This window comes from Salmo salar, chromosome 11, assembly GCF_965601325.2.
Source record: "Salmo salar chromosome 11, fSalSal1, whole genome shotgun sequence".
NCBI lineage: Eukaryota > Metazoa > Chordata > Actinopteri > Salmoniformes > Salmonidae > Salmo > Salmo salar.
The window spans coordinates 108,692,520-108,710,789 of NC_138301.1; the positions used below are offsets into that span (position 1 = coordinate 108,692,520).

The 18,270-nt window shown below is 43.4% G+C and overlaps 1 protein-coding gene across 1 annotated transcript in view; it reads left to right on the plus strand.

The window, feature by feature from the left end:
• The first annotated feature begins 508 nt into the window (after positions 1-508).
• LOC106563620 (GDNF family receptor alpha-4) overlaps positions 509-18,270 on the plus strand; it is a 31,246-nt gene continuing 13,484 nt past the window's right edge. Inside the window, exons 1-7 of the mRNA XM_014129359.3 lie at positions 509-1,138; positions 10,253-10,516; positions 10,613-10,705; positions 10,924-11,275; positions 12,293-12,402; positions 12,690-12,824; positions 17,314-17,477. Coding sequence (XP_013984834.2) covers positions 1,087-1,138; positions 10,253-10,516; positions 10,613-10,705; positions 10,924-11,275; positions 12,293-12,402; positions 12,690-12,824; positions 17,314-17,477 — 1,170 coding nt within the window. The 5' untranslated portion in view covers positions 509-1,086. The remainder of the gene's footprint in view (positions 1,139-10,252; positions 10,517-10,612; positions 10,706-10,923; positions 11,276-12,292; positions 12,403-12,689; positions 12,825-17,313; positions 17,478-18,270) is intronic.

Consider the following 18,270-nt stretch of genomic DNA (forward strand, 5'->3'; position numbering starts at 1 on the left):
TTTCCTATCCTGCTAAGCATTCAAAATGTAACTAGTACTTTTGGGTGTCAGGGAAAATGTGAGTAAACAGTACATTATTTTCTTTAGAAATGTAGTGGAGTAAAAGTAAAAGTTGTAAAAAATATAAATAGTAAAGTACAGATATCCCCAAAAACTACTTAAGTAGTACTTTAAAGTATTTTTACTCAAGTACTTTTCACAATTGGCTAAAATAGGTGGGGTTAGGGGAAGGGTTAGCTAACATGCTTAAGTAGTGGCAAAGTAGCTAAAAAGTAGCAAGTAGTTGATAAAATGCTAAAGTTGTCTGTGATGAGATTCGAACTCCCAACCTTTGGGTTGCTAGATGTTCCCGTTATACCTTGACCAACCACCCTACTTTAGTTTTTGCCTTAAGTAACTATCTATCTCATGCAACCATACCAAATGTAACATATCATACAAATTTGAATGTTCCGGATTTACATTTACTATATTACGTCTAGTCTATGAGACCAGGCTGCACATCGGGGTATGGCTATGCACATCGGGGTATGGCTATGCACACTTTTTCTGTCTGTGTATTACATTTACTTGGGGGCCAATCACAACACTGCTTGATGTTTGAGATGCGCCATGCAGTCTGAGTAATCTATTTTCAACTCTTGCAAACGCAACTAAGGACCGACGACGCAAGGCGACATAAGTGCAATTGATAATTATTCAAAACTAATTCAAGTGGACTGGCCTCTGTGTCGCTTGACAGCTTCTGGAAACTTTGGAGGGACATTTTTCTAAATTGGTGGTGACACAAGACCACGGAACGCTTGCACGGGTTTTTGAGTATTCTTGACCACTGCAGGCCAATCAAAATATACATGTAATTTATTTTACTGCCACCCTCTCTTAAAAAAAACACGTGACAACTGCAATCACTACCTTCCTGCGAGTCCAGGTTTAGGAATTGTCACACATTTGCAAGTATCGGCTACCTTGTTTCAGTCGATCCTGGGACAAACGCGGTGTGGCTGGATGTTGCAGGCGGCGGGTCAGTGAGCGCGAGGACCAAGTACCTCTACGAAGTCCCCAACTCCCGACCTCTCTTACCTGATGCCGTGCATGATGATTGTCCTTGGAATACTTATGAATGTCCTCAGTCATGGTAAGCGAAATTCGACACACTCAACCACAAAGAAAAAAAAATTCTCCATCTTGTACTAGTGTATTCTGAATTGATAAAAAATTACCCGGCGCATTTTGCACTTCATTGTGCACCTTGTTGAGAAAAGCCAGTCTCTCCTAAACTTACGCTGTAACAGCCTTTAACACCATTTCTGGTTGTCTGTCACTTTCGAATATAGGGGTTCAATCGACGGACAGTCGGTCAGGGGACTTCATTTTCTAAGGGATCTCCAGAGATCATAATTGCGGTGCTTCTATTTCTAAATATAGCAGGTCATTGGTTCAGAAAGCACTCATTGGGATGAGACAAAAAGTTAAATAGTCTACAATGGTTTTACTTGACTTTTTAAACAATGCAGGCCTGGCTAGAGTATTGACAATCCTTTATAGTAAGACAATATGAATAATTTACAGTAGGCTAGACCGATTATTAGTCTTAGCTAAACCAAAATCAATTTAACTTCAGCCCAGTCGCCCATTTAAAAAAAAATAAGCTTTATAATTTGTCATTTTAAATCAATAAGCTTTATAATTTGTACTCTTTTTAGGAGCAATATGGATAAGTGTTACGTGTTTTTTTCAAGGAAATTGCAAGTCACTAAAGAATTGCATGAAGTGTTGTCCTTAGTTTCAAGTTCATGATGCAAATACAAAATTCCATTCACTATTGTGCTCATTTTAATTTAGCATATTTCATGTCTAGGAAACTCATATATGTGTCCTCTCTTTCTATTGGTGACAAATGAGCTATATATTTAATTGCTGGTCCTATAAAACGTCATCTTTCATACCAAGACTCTGTACCTGAAACGGAAGCACTTAAATCAAGGCATGCGAGAGCGCGAGATCTATGGTTATAGATATAGTTATGACCATAGCTCGATGACATCATTTTGGAGGTCTTATCCTGCTCTTATCCTTACACAACCAGACAGGAACAAGTGTTCTGCCTCATCCTTTAACCGTTTTACAGTGCTTTCCTGTCTTGTTTTCATGGCGTTGTTTTACCTTTCCAGATAGATATCAACATTGTACACCTACCTTAGTTAATTGTGATGTTATTGGAAAAAACACTGGCTTGCTCTTCCGAGACAAATTATCACAAAGGTGTGAGCCAGAAGGCTGGTATAATTAAGCAATAAGACCCGAGGGGGTGTGGTATAAATATACCACAGCTAAGGGCTGTTCTTATGTATGAAGCAACGCAGAGTGTTAGGATACTGCCCTTAGCCTTGGTATATTGGCCATATATCACAAACCCAGAGGTGTCTTATTGCTATTATAAACTGCTTACCAACATAATTAGAGCAGTAAAAATAAATGTTTTGTCATGGGTTAACTGCCTTGCTAAGGGCAGAACGACAGATTTATCCACCTTGTGGATTTGAACCAGCAACCTTTCAGTTACTGCCCAATGCTCTTAACTACTACGCTACCTGCCACCCCAAAACAAACTTATTTGGTAGCCCTGCTATCAGGCTCTTGCCAGACTGATTGTTTAGATTGTGGCTATTAATACAGCCCTGTGAAGAATGCATTATAATGACCCAATAAATCATCATAAATCACATCTCTTCAACATTCACATATTTCAATCAGAGTATTCAAATTGCTGTGTTTGTTCAGGACGTTTCTCTTGGGATGAATAAAATTTGTCTTGAACAATAAACCATGTTGTTGTCGTTGTCATTGTTCATTGATCTGGTCATCAGTCACTATCCTACTCTGAGATCAATATAATAAAGTTAGAAGTATGCTTGAATCAAACTTAGAATCCCTCCAAACGGGAAGGCACGTCCCCGTGCTTCGACTAAACTCAGCCCCCACATACAACCCAGGCTGTGCATTCCCATGGGCCCATGGCCACCATCCCACTTCTGACACCAATATAGCAAACAGCGGGAGTGGGGCGCAAACCCGGGTCACTGGTGTAAAATGCAAACACCGTTCGCACCAATACGGTTAACCCAGTTGTAATGTGGGGCCTCCTGAGTGGATCAGTGGTCTAAGGCTCTGCATCACAGTGAAGTTGTGCCACTAGAGATCCTGGTTTGAGTCTAGGCTGTCGCAGCCGGCCGCGACCGGGAGACCCATGGGGCGGCGCACAATTGGCCCAGCGTCGTTCGGGTTAGGGGAGGGTTTGGCCGGCAGGGATGTCCTTGTCCCATCGCGCACTAGCGACTCCTGTGGCGTGCCGGGTGCAGTGCACGCTGACCAGGTCGCCAGGTGCAGTGTTTCCTCTAACACATTGGTGCGGCTGGCTTCCGGGTTAAGTGGGCATTGTGTCAAGAAGCAGTGCGGCTTGGTTGGGTTGTGTTTCGGAGGACGCATGGCTCTCGACTTTCGCCTCTCCTGAGTCCGTATGGGAGTTGCAGTGATGAAACAAGACTGTAACTACCAATTGGATACCACAAAAAAGGGGTAAAAAGAACAAAAATTAAAATAAAGAATAACCTCACAACACTACCACCTTTGTTTACAAAGTCCTGCTCCACAAACTTCAGACTTCCCTAACATCACTGTTAAGATTTGAAATGACAAGTTATCAAACCCGTTCACAGGGTTGGTTAACTTTGGAGACTCCTTTGGTGTCTGGAGAGGAAGGTATCTCAGCCTTTCATTTCCTTGCACCTTACATTTGGAATGATAGACAATACACTTAGGGGACATTTTTACTGAAGAATGTTTCAGTTTTTTATGATTATGTTTGCTTAACTTATGTTGTGTATAATAATGTTGATTTTCTTGTGTATATGAAGGTGTAGTTTTAATGAGTATATTGTATTTTAATGTGTGTTGTGGTGCTGTATAGGGCTTATCTGGAAAAGAGACCTTGGTCTCAGCATCGATTCCCTGTCAAAATGAAAGGTTAAATAAAAGTACACATTCTTCACCACAACACTACCACCTCAGTACACAGTCAGAATAACAACACAACAACACTACCACCTCAGTACACAGTCAGAATAACAACACAACACTACCACCTCAGTACACAGTCAGAATAACAACACAACAACACTACCACCTCAGTACACAGTCAGAATAACAACACAACAACACTACCACCTCAGTACACAGTCAGAATAACAACACAACAACACTACCACCTCAGTACACAGTCAGAATAACAACACAACAACACTACCACCTCAGTACACCATCAGAACACCACCACAACACTACCACCTCAGTACACAGTCAGAATAACAACACAACAACACTACCACCTCAGTACACAGTCAGAATAACAACACAACAACACTACCACCTCAGTACACCATCAGAACACCACCACAACACTACCACCTCAGTACACAGTCAGAATAACAACACAACACTACCACCTCAGTACACAGTCAGAATAACAACACAACACTACCACCTCAGTACACAGTCAGAATAACAACACAACAACACTACCACCTCAGTACACAGTCAGAATAACAACACAACAACACTACCACCTCAGTACACAGTCAGAATAACAACACAACAACACTACCACCTCAGTACACCATCAGAACACCACCACAACACTACCACCTCAGTACACAGTCAGAATAACAACACAACACTACCACCTCAGTACACAGTCAGAATAACAACACAACAACACTACCACCTCAGTACACCATCAGAACACCACCACAACACTACCACCCTCAGGTACACAGTCAGAATAACAACACTACCACCTCAGTACACAGTCAGAATAACAACACAACAACACTACCACCTCAGTACACAGTCAGAATAACAACACAACAACACTACCACCTCAGTACACAGTCAGAATAACAACACAACAACACTACCACCTCAGTACACAGTCAGAATAACAACACAACAACACTACCACCTCAGTACACCATCAGAACACCACCACAACACTACCACCTTAGTACACAGTCAGAATAACAACACAACACTACCACCTCAGTACACAGTCAGAATAACAACACAACAACACTACCACCTCAGTACACCATCAGAACACCACCACAACACTACCACCTCAGTACACAGTCAGAATAACAACACTACCACCTCAGTACACAGTCAGAATAACAACACAACAACACTACCACCTCAGTACACAGTCAGAATAACAACACAACACTACCACCTCAGTACACAGTCAGAATAACAACACAACAACACTACCACCTCAGTACACAGTCAGAATAACAACACAACAACACTACCACCTCAGTACACCATCAGAACACCACCACAACACTACCACCTCAGTACACAGTCAGAATAACAACACAACAACACTACCACCTCAGTACACCATCAGAACACCACAACAACACTACCACCTCAGTACACAGTCAGAATAACAACACAACAACACTACCACCTCAGTACACAGTCAGAATAACAACACAACACTACCACCTCAGTACACAGTCAGAATAACAACACAACACTACCACCTCAGTACACAGTCAGAATAACAACACAACAACACTACCACCTCAGTACACAGTCAGAATAACAACACAACAACACTACCACCTCAGTACACAGTCAGAATAACAACACCACAACACTACCACCTCAGTACACAGTCAGAATAACACCACCACAACACTACCACCTCAGTACACAGTCAGAATAACAACACAACAACACTACCACCTCAGTACACAGTCAGAATAACAACACAACACTACCACCTCAGTACACAGTCAGAATAACAACACAACAACACTACCACCTCAGTACACCGTCAGAATAACACCACCACAACACTACCACCTCAGTACACCGTCAGAATAACACCACCACAACACTACCACCTCAGTACACCGTCAGAACACCACCACAACTACACTACCACCTCAGTACACCGTCAGAATAACACCACAACAACATACTGTAAGTGTGTCTTGTCAATATCTCTAAAAGTCAAACCTGTTACAGAAAAGTGGACACACACTGCTGCTGCTGCTTATGTTAGTCTGTCGTATCCGATGAGGACTTCCTTTGTATCTATTTCAAATCAAATCAAATGTATTTATATAGCCCTTCTTACATCAGCTGATATCTCAAAGTGCTGTACAGAAATCTATTTGTTGTTGTTGTTAAACAGTAATCTGGCTGCATTCATCCAGGCAGGCCAATTCTGATCTTTTTTTCCCACTAATTGGTCTTTTGACCAATCACATCAGATCTTTTAACATTAGATATTTTTCTGAGCTGATCTGATTGATCAAAATATCAATTAGTTAAAAAACATCTGAATTGGGCTGCCGGTCTAAACGCAGCCGTAGTGACTAAAAATCCCATCCGTAAACCCCTTTGTCTATCGCAGACAGGACATGTCAAATGTTGGTTTGGTGGGGTGCACACACACACACACACTGTGATATAATTACTTCACTGCACGCTACCAGGAGCCATGTACAATATGCACTAATCTCTGGAGATTGATACACAGAATGATGTCACCTTTAAAGAGTGCCATCACAGACTTCTTGGACACCACTGAGTCACAAACTGGGTGGCAGCTGGCAGTAATGTTGACATGATGTGTAAAACCAATAAACGCAGATGTTTGAAAGTTAACCAGTAGAGAGTTAACCAGTAGAGAGAAAAAGACATACAGTCAGTCAGGCATTCAGTCGATAGAGGGAACGTTTGCGTGTGTATTTTGTTGATAACCTTGATTTGGAACTCCAGGAGCAGATGGCACAGAGCTCTATCCATGGTTGGGAGGGTAGCCCAGAGTGGCCGTGTGTGTGTGTGTGTGTGTGTGTGTGTGTGTGTGTGTGGTGTGTGTGTGTGTGTGTGTGTGTGTGTGTGTGTGTGTGTGTACCTTGTGTGTGTGTGTCTTGCATTTTTATGTGTTTGTGCGTCAGGTGTTTTCTGAGAGATGTTTTGCCATCTTTGCGTGTATGTATTTGTGCACATCAAACACAGCTCACAGTTTTAGCCTAGGTGAGAATGTGTGCGCTCTTGTGAGTGTGTGCCAGTATTTGGCTGTGTATGACCCCCCCCCACAAGATGCACCCGTCATTCCCTGCCCTATCAAGGGCTTCTGCACATGTCTGGTCAGTCTTATTAAAACTACAAGTCTTGAAAATATATAACACTTACAAGAGCACAAGACCAACTTCCACAAATCCCAGTAGATGTATTTTCATGTTTCTTTTCATCTGACTAATCATTGCATATTTTCTCCCCTTTTTTTAAAGACCGTTAGGAACACAAAGTAAAGGAGTAATTATCTTTTTACCCTACCTCTTATCTGTGTCCCTCTTATCTTCATCCTTCGGTCTTTGTTTGTCGGTATGAATAAGCAAATAGGCCATCTTGGCTTTGCCTGCAAAATAAAATGAATGATCAGTGATTTCAGGATGCTGTTTTCTTTTTCATTCAATCATTTTTCAACGTACTTATGGTTCTGGTCAAAATGACAAAACAAGTGATCTACCTTTTTGTATATGTCTACAGGTTTAATTACTTTACTTTGCTTTTCTTTTTGAAACATAATAACTCAACTCACCCCAGATATTTGAAGGCTTGCTATAAGAGGAAGTACTGCTTGTTCTGCTCATTATTGTATTTCTATGTCTTTCCCCACGGCAAAGAGTTGTTTTTGAAACCTTATACTGGGCCGACCTTGTAGCCCTGTGATATGTAAACCCCGGGAGTGGGAACCTCTGAAGTGGACCCTCCCAACATTTTTGTCATCATCACCACTTTACAGAGTTCACTAAAGTTGAGCGAATTTCTTTCATTTTGTTTCTCTTTCACCGTATGTTTGTAGCAGTTATTATCCAGTAGTCAACCCTGAATTACCCCAGAACAACAAGGCTGGTGTGCACTGAGCATATTAGATCCTGAAACTCCTCCAGTGTTTCCAAAATGGTTACCAAGATGCCTTCTAAGGAATTGTTGTAGACGAGAGAAGCTAGATGGTAGAATCCACAGGTTGCAGAACTACTCCCTCTGTGACTAGGCAGTGTAGGGGTTTTGTGTGTTTAACTTACTGTGTATGGGTGAGAATGGATGAATAAATAAATGTGTGTGAACTTCAAATGATGTGGAACAGTGTGTGTGTGTTGATATGTGGTTTGTGGCTGCTCTTATGACATTAACCTCAAGCGGGTCACTGAGCTAGAAAGCCATCAGCCTTGCCTCACAAATTCTATAACTCGCCCCACTGAGAAATCAATAGAGCGCATTACGCCTTACATATCACAGGTATTCATCTCTCCTCCTCACTCTTAAGATTTTCAGTCCTTTCCTCTTACGCCTTACCTTTCACCCATCACACCCCTTCCTCCCTCCACCCATTTTGTCGTCGGTGAAACTGCCCAATGTAGCGTGGCGACTGTTCATCATTGTGTCAATAAAGAACGCTCAGGTCATTACCATAATTATCACTTCTCTGCCTGACAAGATTTAACCGAGCTGGTCTGTACCTGATATGGGTTGTAATGATGTGTTTGTGTATTAAGATAGGCCCTCTGAAACAAAAGTTGCTGATGGTGTCTATCTTGGTCTTGGTCAGCCTTAGGGAGTGTACATGCTGGAGTGGAGAGTAATGTACAAACCACTGGCCATAATGGAGATTACTGGCAGGCTGTTTAATTGCACAACCTCAGCCGGGGGCCATGCCTGCTTTTCTGTGATTCTACTTTATTGTGTGTGTGTGTGTGTGTGTGTGTGTGTGTGTGTGTGTGTGTGTGTGTGTGTGTGTGTGTGTGTGTGTGTGTGTGTGTGTGTGTGTGTGTGTGTGTGTGTGTGTGTGTGTGTGTGTGTGTGTGTGTGTGTGTGTGTGTGCCACATCTCCTAATACTCCTCATCCACCACATTTTTCATGGGGACATGAACATGGCAGTAGCTAAAAGACAACAATAACAATGTCTTCTCCAAACTGACGAGTTAAACTCTTTGGGAATTAATGTTCTTCACATTTCAATTTATTCAATAACTTCTCTCTGTAACCAGAGGACTTTGAAAAGGGCAGCGCTCTTATCTGTATGAACATGCTGGCTGCCCCACAGGACTCCACATTCCCCAACCTATCAAATGAGCTTAGAATGCATGTGATTTATTCAATTGACTGTGCTTCATTAGGATGTATATGCCGTTCTAGATGTTCATAAAAATGCACATTTTGCAGTTAGTTTAATATTAATGTATTTAAGTGCTTGGTGTTCTTAATATGATCCGGTAAACTTACATTCTTGATCTCATTACCATATAACGTTACATGGCTCGTGGTCCTGTATCTTGGTGAGAGATCCAGAGTTTAAGCGCTTGCCTTGCCAGTCTCGTCTGCGAGGGTCCCCTGCCTGCGGTGACGGACCGTATCCCTCTGGTTTTGATGTGTCTCCTGCCCGATTGAGATGTGGACCTCATGGGGCGTCTGTGATTGTAACCACACGCCACTGGAATCTGATTTCAGCTGTACTGTGCGCTCCCAGCCAGCATGGGCTTAATTGAAGCGTGTGACCATTTAATCAGGATGCCCCTTAGTGTGTGTGTGTCTGTGTGTGTGTGTGTGTGTGTGTAGGAGCGTGTGTGTGTGGGCCTATAGCTATATACATGGTTTGTTTGTTTGCAGGTATGTGTGAGCAAGAGAGACAAAGAGTCTGAATAACATTTTGAATGGCTGATAGCTGCATAGCTGCAAATCCGGATCCCATTTGTAGTCGGACCTTTAAAACCATCTGGGAAAAAGCTGCATTTGCCACTTGGCACAAACTATTTCAATACTACCACGAATGAGCTGAATTGAAGTTCCCCTTAACTGAAAATGGACAGTTGTGAATTAAACAACGTTGCTATCCACTCTTACTTAACCTCTTCAGTCTGTGACTCTGCCTGGCCTTTATCCTGACAACTGATGGGGCTGCCAGTTCTTCACAGAACATAATCAATACTCTAAAGTGTTTTGTACACTGTCACTCGACTCCATCTCTGACGTGAGGCTCTTGCTTTTCACCAAATAAGCACTGAAGCTCTTTGTTAAACAGGTGCTAACTGACAGAACGAAACTGTAAAAATAGCTGGTCAGGACCACCGGTGACCAACTATAATCTTGTTCCCCATCCTCCACCTCTTCCAGGCAGCGTGCTGTCAGGCTCCATAGACTGTCAGGAGGCTGAGCGAGGCTGTGTACAGGATCAGGACTGTACGGCAGTGTACAGGGTGCTGGAGTACTGTGCTGCTGAGGAGGCCGTGTCGCCCCTAGGCCCAGACGCCCGGGGGGAGTGTCTGGAGGCCCAGAGCACCCTGCAGCAGTACCGCCCCCTCCAGGCCTGCAAGTGCCAGCGCGGCTCCCGCCGGGAGGAGCTGTGCCTCAGGGTCTACTGGACCGTCAGATTCGCTGGTGAGTTTCACTGTGTGTTTTTTGTCTTTTTATGTGTTTCATTGTATCTCTGTGTGAGATGTTTTTCTCTTGAATGTCTCTGTGTTGTTGCTGCAGTGTATGATGAGTACGAGGTGTCTCCGTATGAGGATCTGGAGGTGGAGTTTGTGAGGCACATAGAGATGTCACGCATGGCCTCCATCATGGCAGGTACTGCTTCACTCCTGTCACTACACAGCTCGCTCTTATTGGAACATCTGCCTCCTCTCTGAATAATGACTAGGATAGTCTGGGATGTCCAGAATCATGTCTTATGATTTTGTCTTTCTTTCTCTCTTATTTATTGCCCCTTTTCCCAAAACCCCACCTTCCTCCATTCTCCTCTGTTTTCTTCCTCTCCTCACCCTACCACTCCTCCCTCCACCCAGCCTCCTCTCTTCCTCTGGATGGGCAGAACCAGTGTCTGAAAGCAGCCCAGGACTGTGGTCTGTATGAGAAATGTGGTTCTCTGAGGTCAGAGTATGTTGTGGCCTGCACCAAGCGGGCTCCGGGCTCCGACGGCAGCTGTAACAGACAGAAGTGCCACCGGGCGCTGCGGCGCTTCCTGGAGCGGGTACCAGAGGAGTACAGCTTCGCCCTGCTATTCTGTCCCTGCTCTGATGCCCTCTGTGGGGAGCGCCGGCGGAAGACCATCGTACCGTCGTGTTCCTATGAGGAGAGAGACGGCAAACCCAACTGCCTCAGCCTGCAGGGCTACTGTGCCAGGGATGAGCTGTGTAGGTGAGCTGAGCTGGCTGGGGAAACATGGATTCTGGGAGGTGTGTGACATCAGGCTAAACTTTTCCACTCCACATTAAGTCCTGTATCGAGGCACATGAACAGTTCTAATCACAATGCAAATAGGTTATAGAGTGTGAGGTCAGACAGAGGTGGAGATGACTGGATGTCCCTATTTCATCAACCATTTGAATGTTTTCAATCCTCTCAGCGCAAGAGGTTCAGATAAATAGTTACAGTACAAATAGTTCCAAGGTTTGAGTTCCCTATAGGGAAGAAGTTGTTCACTAATCTTCATCATTGATAACATCCAGAATAATAAGGACCAATGATATGTCGATAAGGCTCTGCGATTACTCTGACCCAGGCTGCAGTGTTTTTATTCCACTGGCTGCTCAGTGGTGTTTTGTATGGTTGAGTATGCCTGTGGAGCAGGTGAGAGGTGTTAATGTGACCTAGATGGGAATTATGAATACACAACTGGGTTTGACTAGCAGACAAGTCCCATTGTTCTTATCAAGTCAAATGTAATTTGTCACTTGCACCGAATACAACAGGTGTAGCCCTTACAGTGAAATGCTTACTTACAAGCCCTTAACCAACAATGCAGTTTTAAGAACAATACCTACAAAATAAGAAATAAAAGTAACAAATAATTAAAAGCAAGTCTATATTCAGAAAATATGATATATATACAGGAAAAAATCTAATATTCAGAATAATATTGCAGCACCTTGAGTCTCATGTTTTAGGTCAATGTTTTGAAAAATGTGTATTAAGAAACATTGCGGGTGCTCACACGATTCCAAGCTGGAACGTTCTCCTCTATGCTTTCATGTGCTTCGGATTTTGCCTTTCGATAGGTACTGCATCCAAAAAACATAATTGTAAAGATGCCCTCAGAAAATTACACTGCCAAGTTGCCAACCCAGTCTTGGCACCTGTGTACAATTATGTTTTTCTCCCTTTGTGTGTTTGTGTATGGGTGTGTGCTTGTGTGAATGTGTGTGTGTCTATCAGATCTCGTCTGGCTGATTTCCAGCACAACTGCCAGCCCTCGTCACATTCTCCCTCTGGCTGCATGAGAGAGAGTGGAGCCGTCTGCCTTAAGGCCTACGCCGGGCTCATAGGTGAGCTGGAGAGAGAAAGGGATTGAGGGGGAGGCAGAAAGGAGAGGATGGAAGAGGGATTAACAACACAAGGAAGTTACAATATTAGAGAAGAAGTGCTGAGTTGACTCCAAGGGCCTTTTAATCAGGTCATTGTTGTTAGCTTTTGCTAACCTTAAGGTGTAGGTAGGCACTCATTTCATTGCCAATTGGCTTTTCATCATTCGCTCCAAGTTCGTATGGAAGTCAGGTCTGCTGACACATCTCTGTGACCCCAACCTGCTCCTGTGTGTGTCTTTGTCAACCAGGCACCATCATGACCCCCAACTATGCCAACAATCTCAGTATGGACGTGTCCCAGTGGTGCACCTGTGAGGGAAGTGGGAACCAATGGCAGGACTGTCTGCGCATCATGAACATGTTCCACAGAAACGTCTGTCTGCGTGAGTCATACTCCCTCCCTCCCCCACCCACAATGACACCCCCTACAGGCTGCTGCAGCAAGAGCACTGGTCCTGTGAGCCTACTTGAAATCAGCAGATTACACGAATACATTAGCGGGCGGTCTGTAGCCCAGTAGCCCTAGAGAGCTGCTTACTTTTTCTGTATGGTATACTGTTGCACAGCGCTTAATTACAAATGTTGATGGACAGCGTTGTTAAATGAAAACGTTTTATTCACATATGATTTTACATATTGAGCATGCAAATGAGGTAAATAACTAAATAACTTAATTATTGCCAAGCCTTATTAAAGAGCGACTTCTCATAATGAAGGGTACCGTAGCGGAATGAAGGGTATCGTAGCGGAATGAAGGGTACCGTAGCAGCATGAAGGGTACCATAGCAGAATGAAGGGTACCGTAGCAGCATGAAGGGTACTGTAACATAATGAAGGGTACCGTAGCAGCATGAAGGGTACCGTAACATAATGAAGGGTACCGTAACAGAATGAAGGGTACCGTGACAGAATGAAGGGTACCGTAACAGAATGAAGGGTACCGTGACATAATGAAGGGTACTGTAACAGAATGAAGGGTACCGTGACATAATGAAGGGTACCGTAACAGAATGAAGGGTACTGTAACAGCATGAAGGGTACCGTAGCAGAATGAAGGGTACCGTAACAGAATGAAGGGTACCGTAACAGCATGAAGGGTACTGTAACAGAATGAAGGGTACCGTAACAGAATGAAGGGTACCGTAACAGAATGAAGGGTACCGTAACATAATGAAGGGTACCGTAACATAATGAAGGGTACCGTAACAGAATGAAGAGTACCGTGACAGTTTTTCTTTGGTTGGGTTTATTTAAATCCTGCCCACATGCCCACAGCTGGCAGCACTCAAATAATAATCAATTCAGAGTGCAGCTGTACACGACCGGATCATAATGCCCATGGTCAATTTGGTTTGACATAGGATATCCCTATGGGGCTCGTTAGGGACAATTACACAATGTACATGGGACAATATTTTTAAATGTCAATAGCTCCAAATTTATATGAAAATCTCAAACCAACTATAAATTGGTCCTGTGAGCCTACTTGAAATCAGCAGATTACACAAATACATTAGCGGGCGGTCTGTAGCCCAGTAGCCCTAGAGAGCTGCTTACTTTTTCTGTATGGTATACTGTTGCACAGCGCTTAATTACAAATGTTGATGGACAGCGTTGTTAAATGAAAACGTTTTATTCACATATGATTTTACATATTGAGCATGCAAATGAGGTAAATAACTAAATAACTTAATTATTGCCAAGCCTTATTAAAGAGCGACTTCTCATATTGAAAAACGGCCTATGTGGCAATGATATGAGTCAGAAATATTTATTCTAGTGTCCAAATGTGCTACAAGTAGTAATTGGGTTCAATTTGGTCATAAAGTCAGTCTCTTCCAAAACGGAGATTTAGGGTACTGTAGCAGCATGAAGGGTACCGTAACAGCATGAAGGGTACTGTAACAGAATGAAGGGTACTGTAGCAGCATGAAGGGTACCGTAACAGAATGAAGGGTACCGTAACAGAATGAAGGGTACCGTAACAGAATGAAGGGCACAGTAGCGGAATGAAGGGAATGAAGGGTACCTTATTAAAGAGCGACTTCTCATATTGAAAAACGGCCTGTGTGGCAATGATATGAGTCAGAAATATTTATTCTAGTGTCCAAATGTGCTACAAGTAGTAATTGGGTTCAATTTGGTCATAAAGTCAGTCTCTTCCAAAACGGAGATTTATAAGATGATAGAAAAAAATTGTATGTACAGAATGAAGGGTACTGTAACAGAATGAAGGGTACTGTAACAGAATGAAGGGTACTGTAACAGAATGAAGGGTACCGTAACAGAATGAAGGGTACCGTAACAGAATGAAGGGTACCGTAGCAGAATGAAGGGTGCCGCAGCAGAATGAAGGGTGCCGCAACAGAATGAAGGGTGCCGCAACAGAATGAAGGGTGCCGCAACGGAATGAAGGGTGCCGCAGCGGAATGAAGGGTACCGCAGCGGAATGAAGGGTACCGCAGCGTAATGAAGGGTACCGCAGCGGAATGAAGGGCACAGTAGCGGAATGAAGGGCACCGTAGCGGAATGAAGGGTACCGTAGCGGAATGAAGGGTACCGTAGCGGAATGAAGGGTACCGTAACGGAATGAAGGGTACCGTAACGGAATGAAGGGTACCGTAGCGGAATGAAGGGTACCGTAGCGGAATGAAGGGTACCGTAGCGGAATGAAGGGTACCGTAGCCGAATGAAGGGTACCGTAGCGGAATGAAGGGTACCGAAGCGGAATGAAGGGTACCGTAGCGGAATGAAGGGTACCGTAACGGAATGAAGGGTACCGTAACGGAATGAAGGGTACCGTAGCAGCATGAAGGGTACCGTAGCAGCATGAAGGGTACCGTAACATAATGAAGGGTACCGTAACAGAATGAAGGGTACCGTGACATAATGAAGGGTACTGTAACAGAATGAAGGGTACCGTGACATAATGAAGGGTACTGTAACAGAATGAAGGGTACCGTGACATAATGAAGGGTACTGTAACAGAATGAAGGGTACTGTAACAGCATGAAGGGTACCGTAGCAGAATGAAGGGTACCGTAACAGAATGAAGGGTACCGTAACAGCATGAAGGGTACTGTAACAGAATGAAGGGTACTGTAGCAGCATGAAGGGTACCGTAACAGAATGAAGGGTACCGTAACAGAATGAAGGGTACCGTAACATAATGAAGGGTACCGTAACATAATGAAGGGTACTGTAACAGAATGAAGAGTACCGTGACAGTTTTTCTTTGGTTGGGTTTATTTAAATCCTGCCCACATGCCCACAGCTGGCAGCACTCAAATAATAATCAATTCAGAGTGCAGCTGTACACGACCGGATCATAATGCCCATGGTCAATTTGGTTTGACATAGGATATCCCTATGGGGCTCGTTAGGGACAATTACACAATGTACATATTTTTAAATGTCAATAGCTCCAAATTTATATGAAAATCTCAAACCAACTATAAATTGTAGAAATTCATATACAAATATTTAAAGGATTTAATGAGACAACCAAAAGATGTGCAATATGAAAACATTGTCTCATTTACATTGACGGTACCTGACTAGCCCCAGAGATAGACTATCCAATGTTAAACCAACTTTGCCACGATCACACACCAGCCAGCTGAAGCTAATTGGCCAAGGAATTTGGCTATCACAAGCTATCCTTGGCGACTTCAAGACGCAAGACCTGTTTAGACTGTTTCAAGTTATCTAGAAGGGTGAATGACTTACTGTGTACTGTTTAGGCAGAGTGAATGTACAAATGCTTGCCACACACACAAGAGTGAACACACCCATTAACCCCCCCCCCCCCGCACCTTTAAGGGTTCAATGCCCAGTTGATTAATAAATTCATGACTACTATGACTAATTTTGAGGACATTTGCACCATCAGCAGTGGGTAAAATAGAGGTGATGATGTTGACGATGATGATAATGATGGTGATGATGATTATGGTGATGATGATGGTGACGATGATGATTATGACGATGGTGAGGGTGATGATAATGATGGTGACGATGATGATGGTGGTGATGATGATGGATGGTGATGGATTGTGATGTTGGATGTGAGGATGGATGGTGATGGTGATGATGATAATGGATGGATGGATTGTGATGATGATGGATGGTGATGGATTGTGATGGTGATGATGGATGTGATGATGGATGGTGATGATGATAATGGATGGATGGATTGTGATGATGATGGATGGTGATGATGATGATGGATGGTGATGATGATGACGGATGGTGATAATGGATGGTGGTGATGACGATGGATGGTAATAATGGATGGTGGTGATGGATGGTGATGATGATGATGGATGGTGATGATGATGGATGGTGATAATGGATGGTGGTGATGATGATGGATGGTGATAATGGATGGTGGTGATGATGATGGATGGTGATAATGGATGGTGGTGATGATGATGATGGATGGTGATGATATGGTGATGATGATATTGTGATGATGACAGGGTGATGATGGATGGTGATGGTGATGATGATAATGGATGGTGATGATGATGATGATGGATGTGATGATATGGTGATGATGATATTGTGATGATGATATGGTGATGGTGACGATGATAATGGATGGTGACGGTGATGATGATGATGATGGATGGTGATGATGATGGGTGATGATGATATGGTGATGATGGATGTTGATGATGGATGGATTATGATGATGGATGGTGATGATGATGATGATGGATGGTGATAATGGATGGTGGTGATGATGATGGATGGTGATAATGGATGGTGGTGATGATGGTGATGATATGGTGATGATGATATTGTGATGATGGATGGTGATGATGATAATGATGGTGATGATAATGATGATGTCTGTTGTTGTCTCAGGTAATGCTATCAGTTATTTGGGTGGCTCTTCCCCTCGCCCTGTGGAGAGCACGACCCTGCCCCCTCGTCACCACGCATCAGCCACCCCCTCTCCACACATCTTTCAGGACAAGGACAAGATCAATGTCAACGTCAACATTTTATCAGAACGCAACAGTGTGAGCGTAAGTATTCTTCATTGCCTTACCAAACCCAGTCTGCATAAAGGCTGTACATTAACTTAAAAACAATGGTGGACAAAATGCTTGTTCCGTGGGTTTTTCTAAAGTGGGTTCTCACTGGGTCAGAGATGCTCTGTGAACTGCATGATGACCCATGGTGTGACATGAGCGCCAACGGTGCTGCCTGAGTGTCGAAGCTCACTCACAGACCTGACCTGAGATACACTCCCAACACATCTGTCTCAACACAAGGCTCACAGTCAACACATTACTGACGCATTGAACAGAGACCCAGGATTTCCTCCTTACCTTTTTTCTCACTATCTCTCTGTCCCTAGCTTCCTCTCACTCCCTCTCTCTCACAGTGTGTGAGGATTAGGCAGAGGTGTTTGCAGGAGGGAGCATAAATCCTCTTGAGTTGTTGATATTCATTTATTCACACCCATCTCTCCTATCCTCCTTTCTCTTGCCATCCTAATCCTCCTCACTCCCTTTCTCCTCTCCTTTACACAGTTCCAATCCCTCCCTCTCTCTCTTCTCTACTGCTAACCTCTAAGTCTCTATTCCCACAACAAGATATGAAGGAGCGTCTGAGGAGCTGGGTGGCGAAAGAGAATTCTACTTTTGAATTCACATTACATCCTTGCCTTACCTTTCGTTGTCGCTGGCAACACAACATTCTTGGTATGCAGCTCAAATTGACTGTAAATATCACAGTAGCCACTAGCCAGTAAGCACAAACTATTCAACAATGACAGAAACCTATCTTCTAAAACATATTACACTACTGAATAAT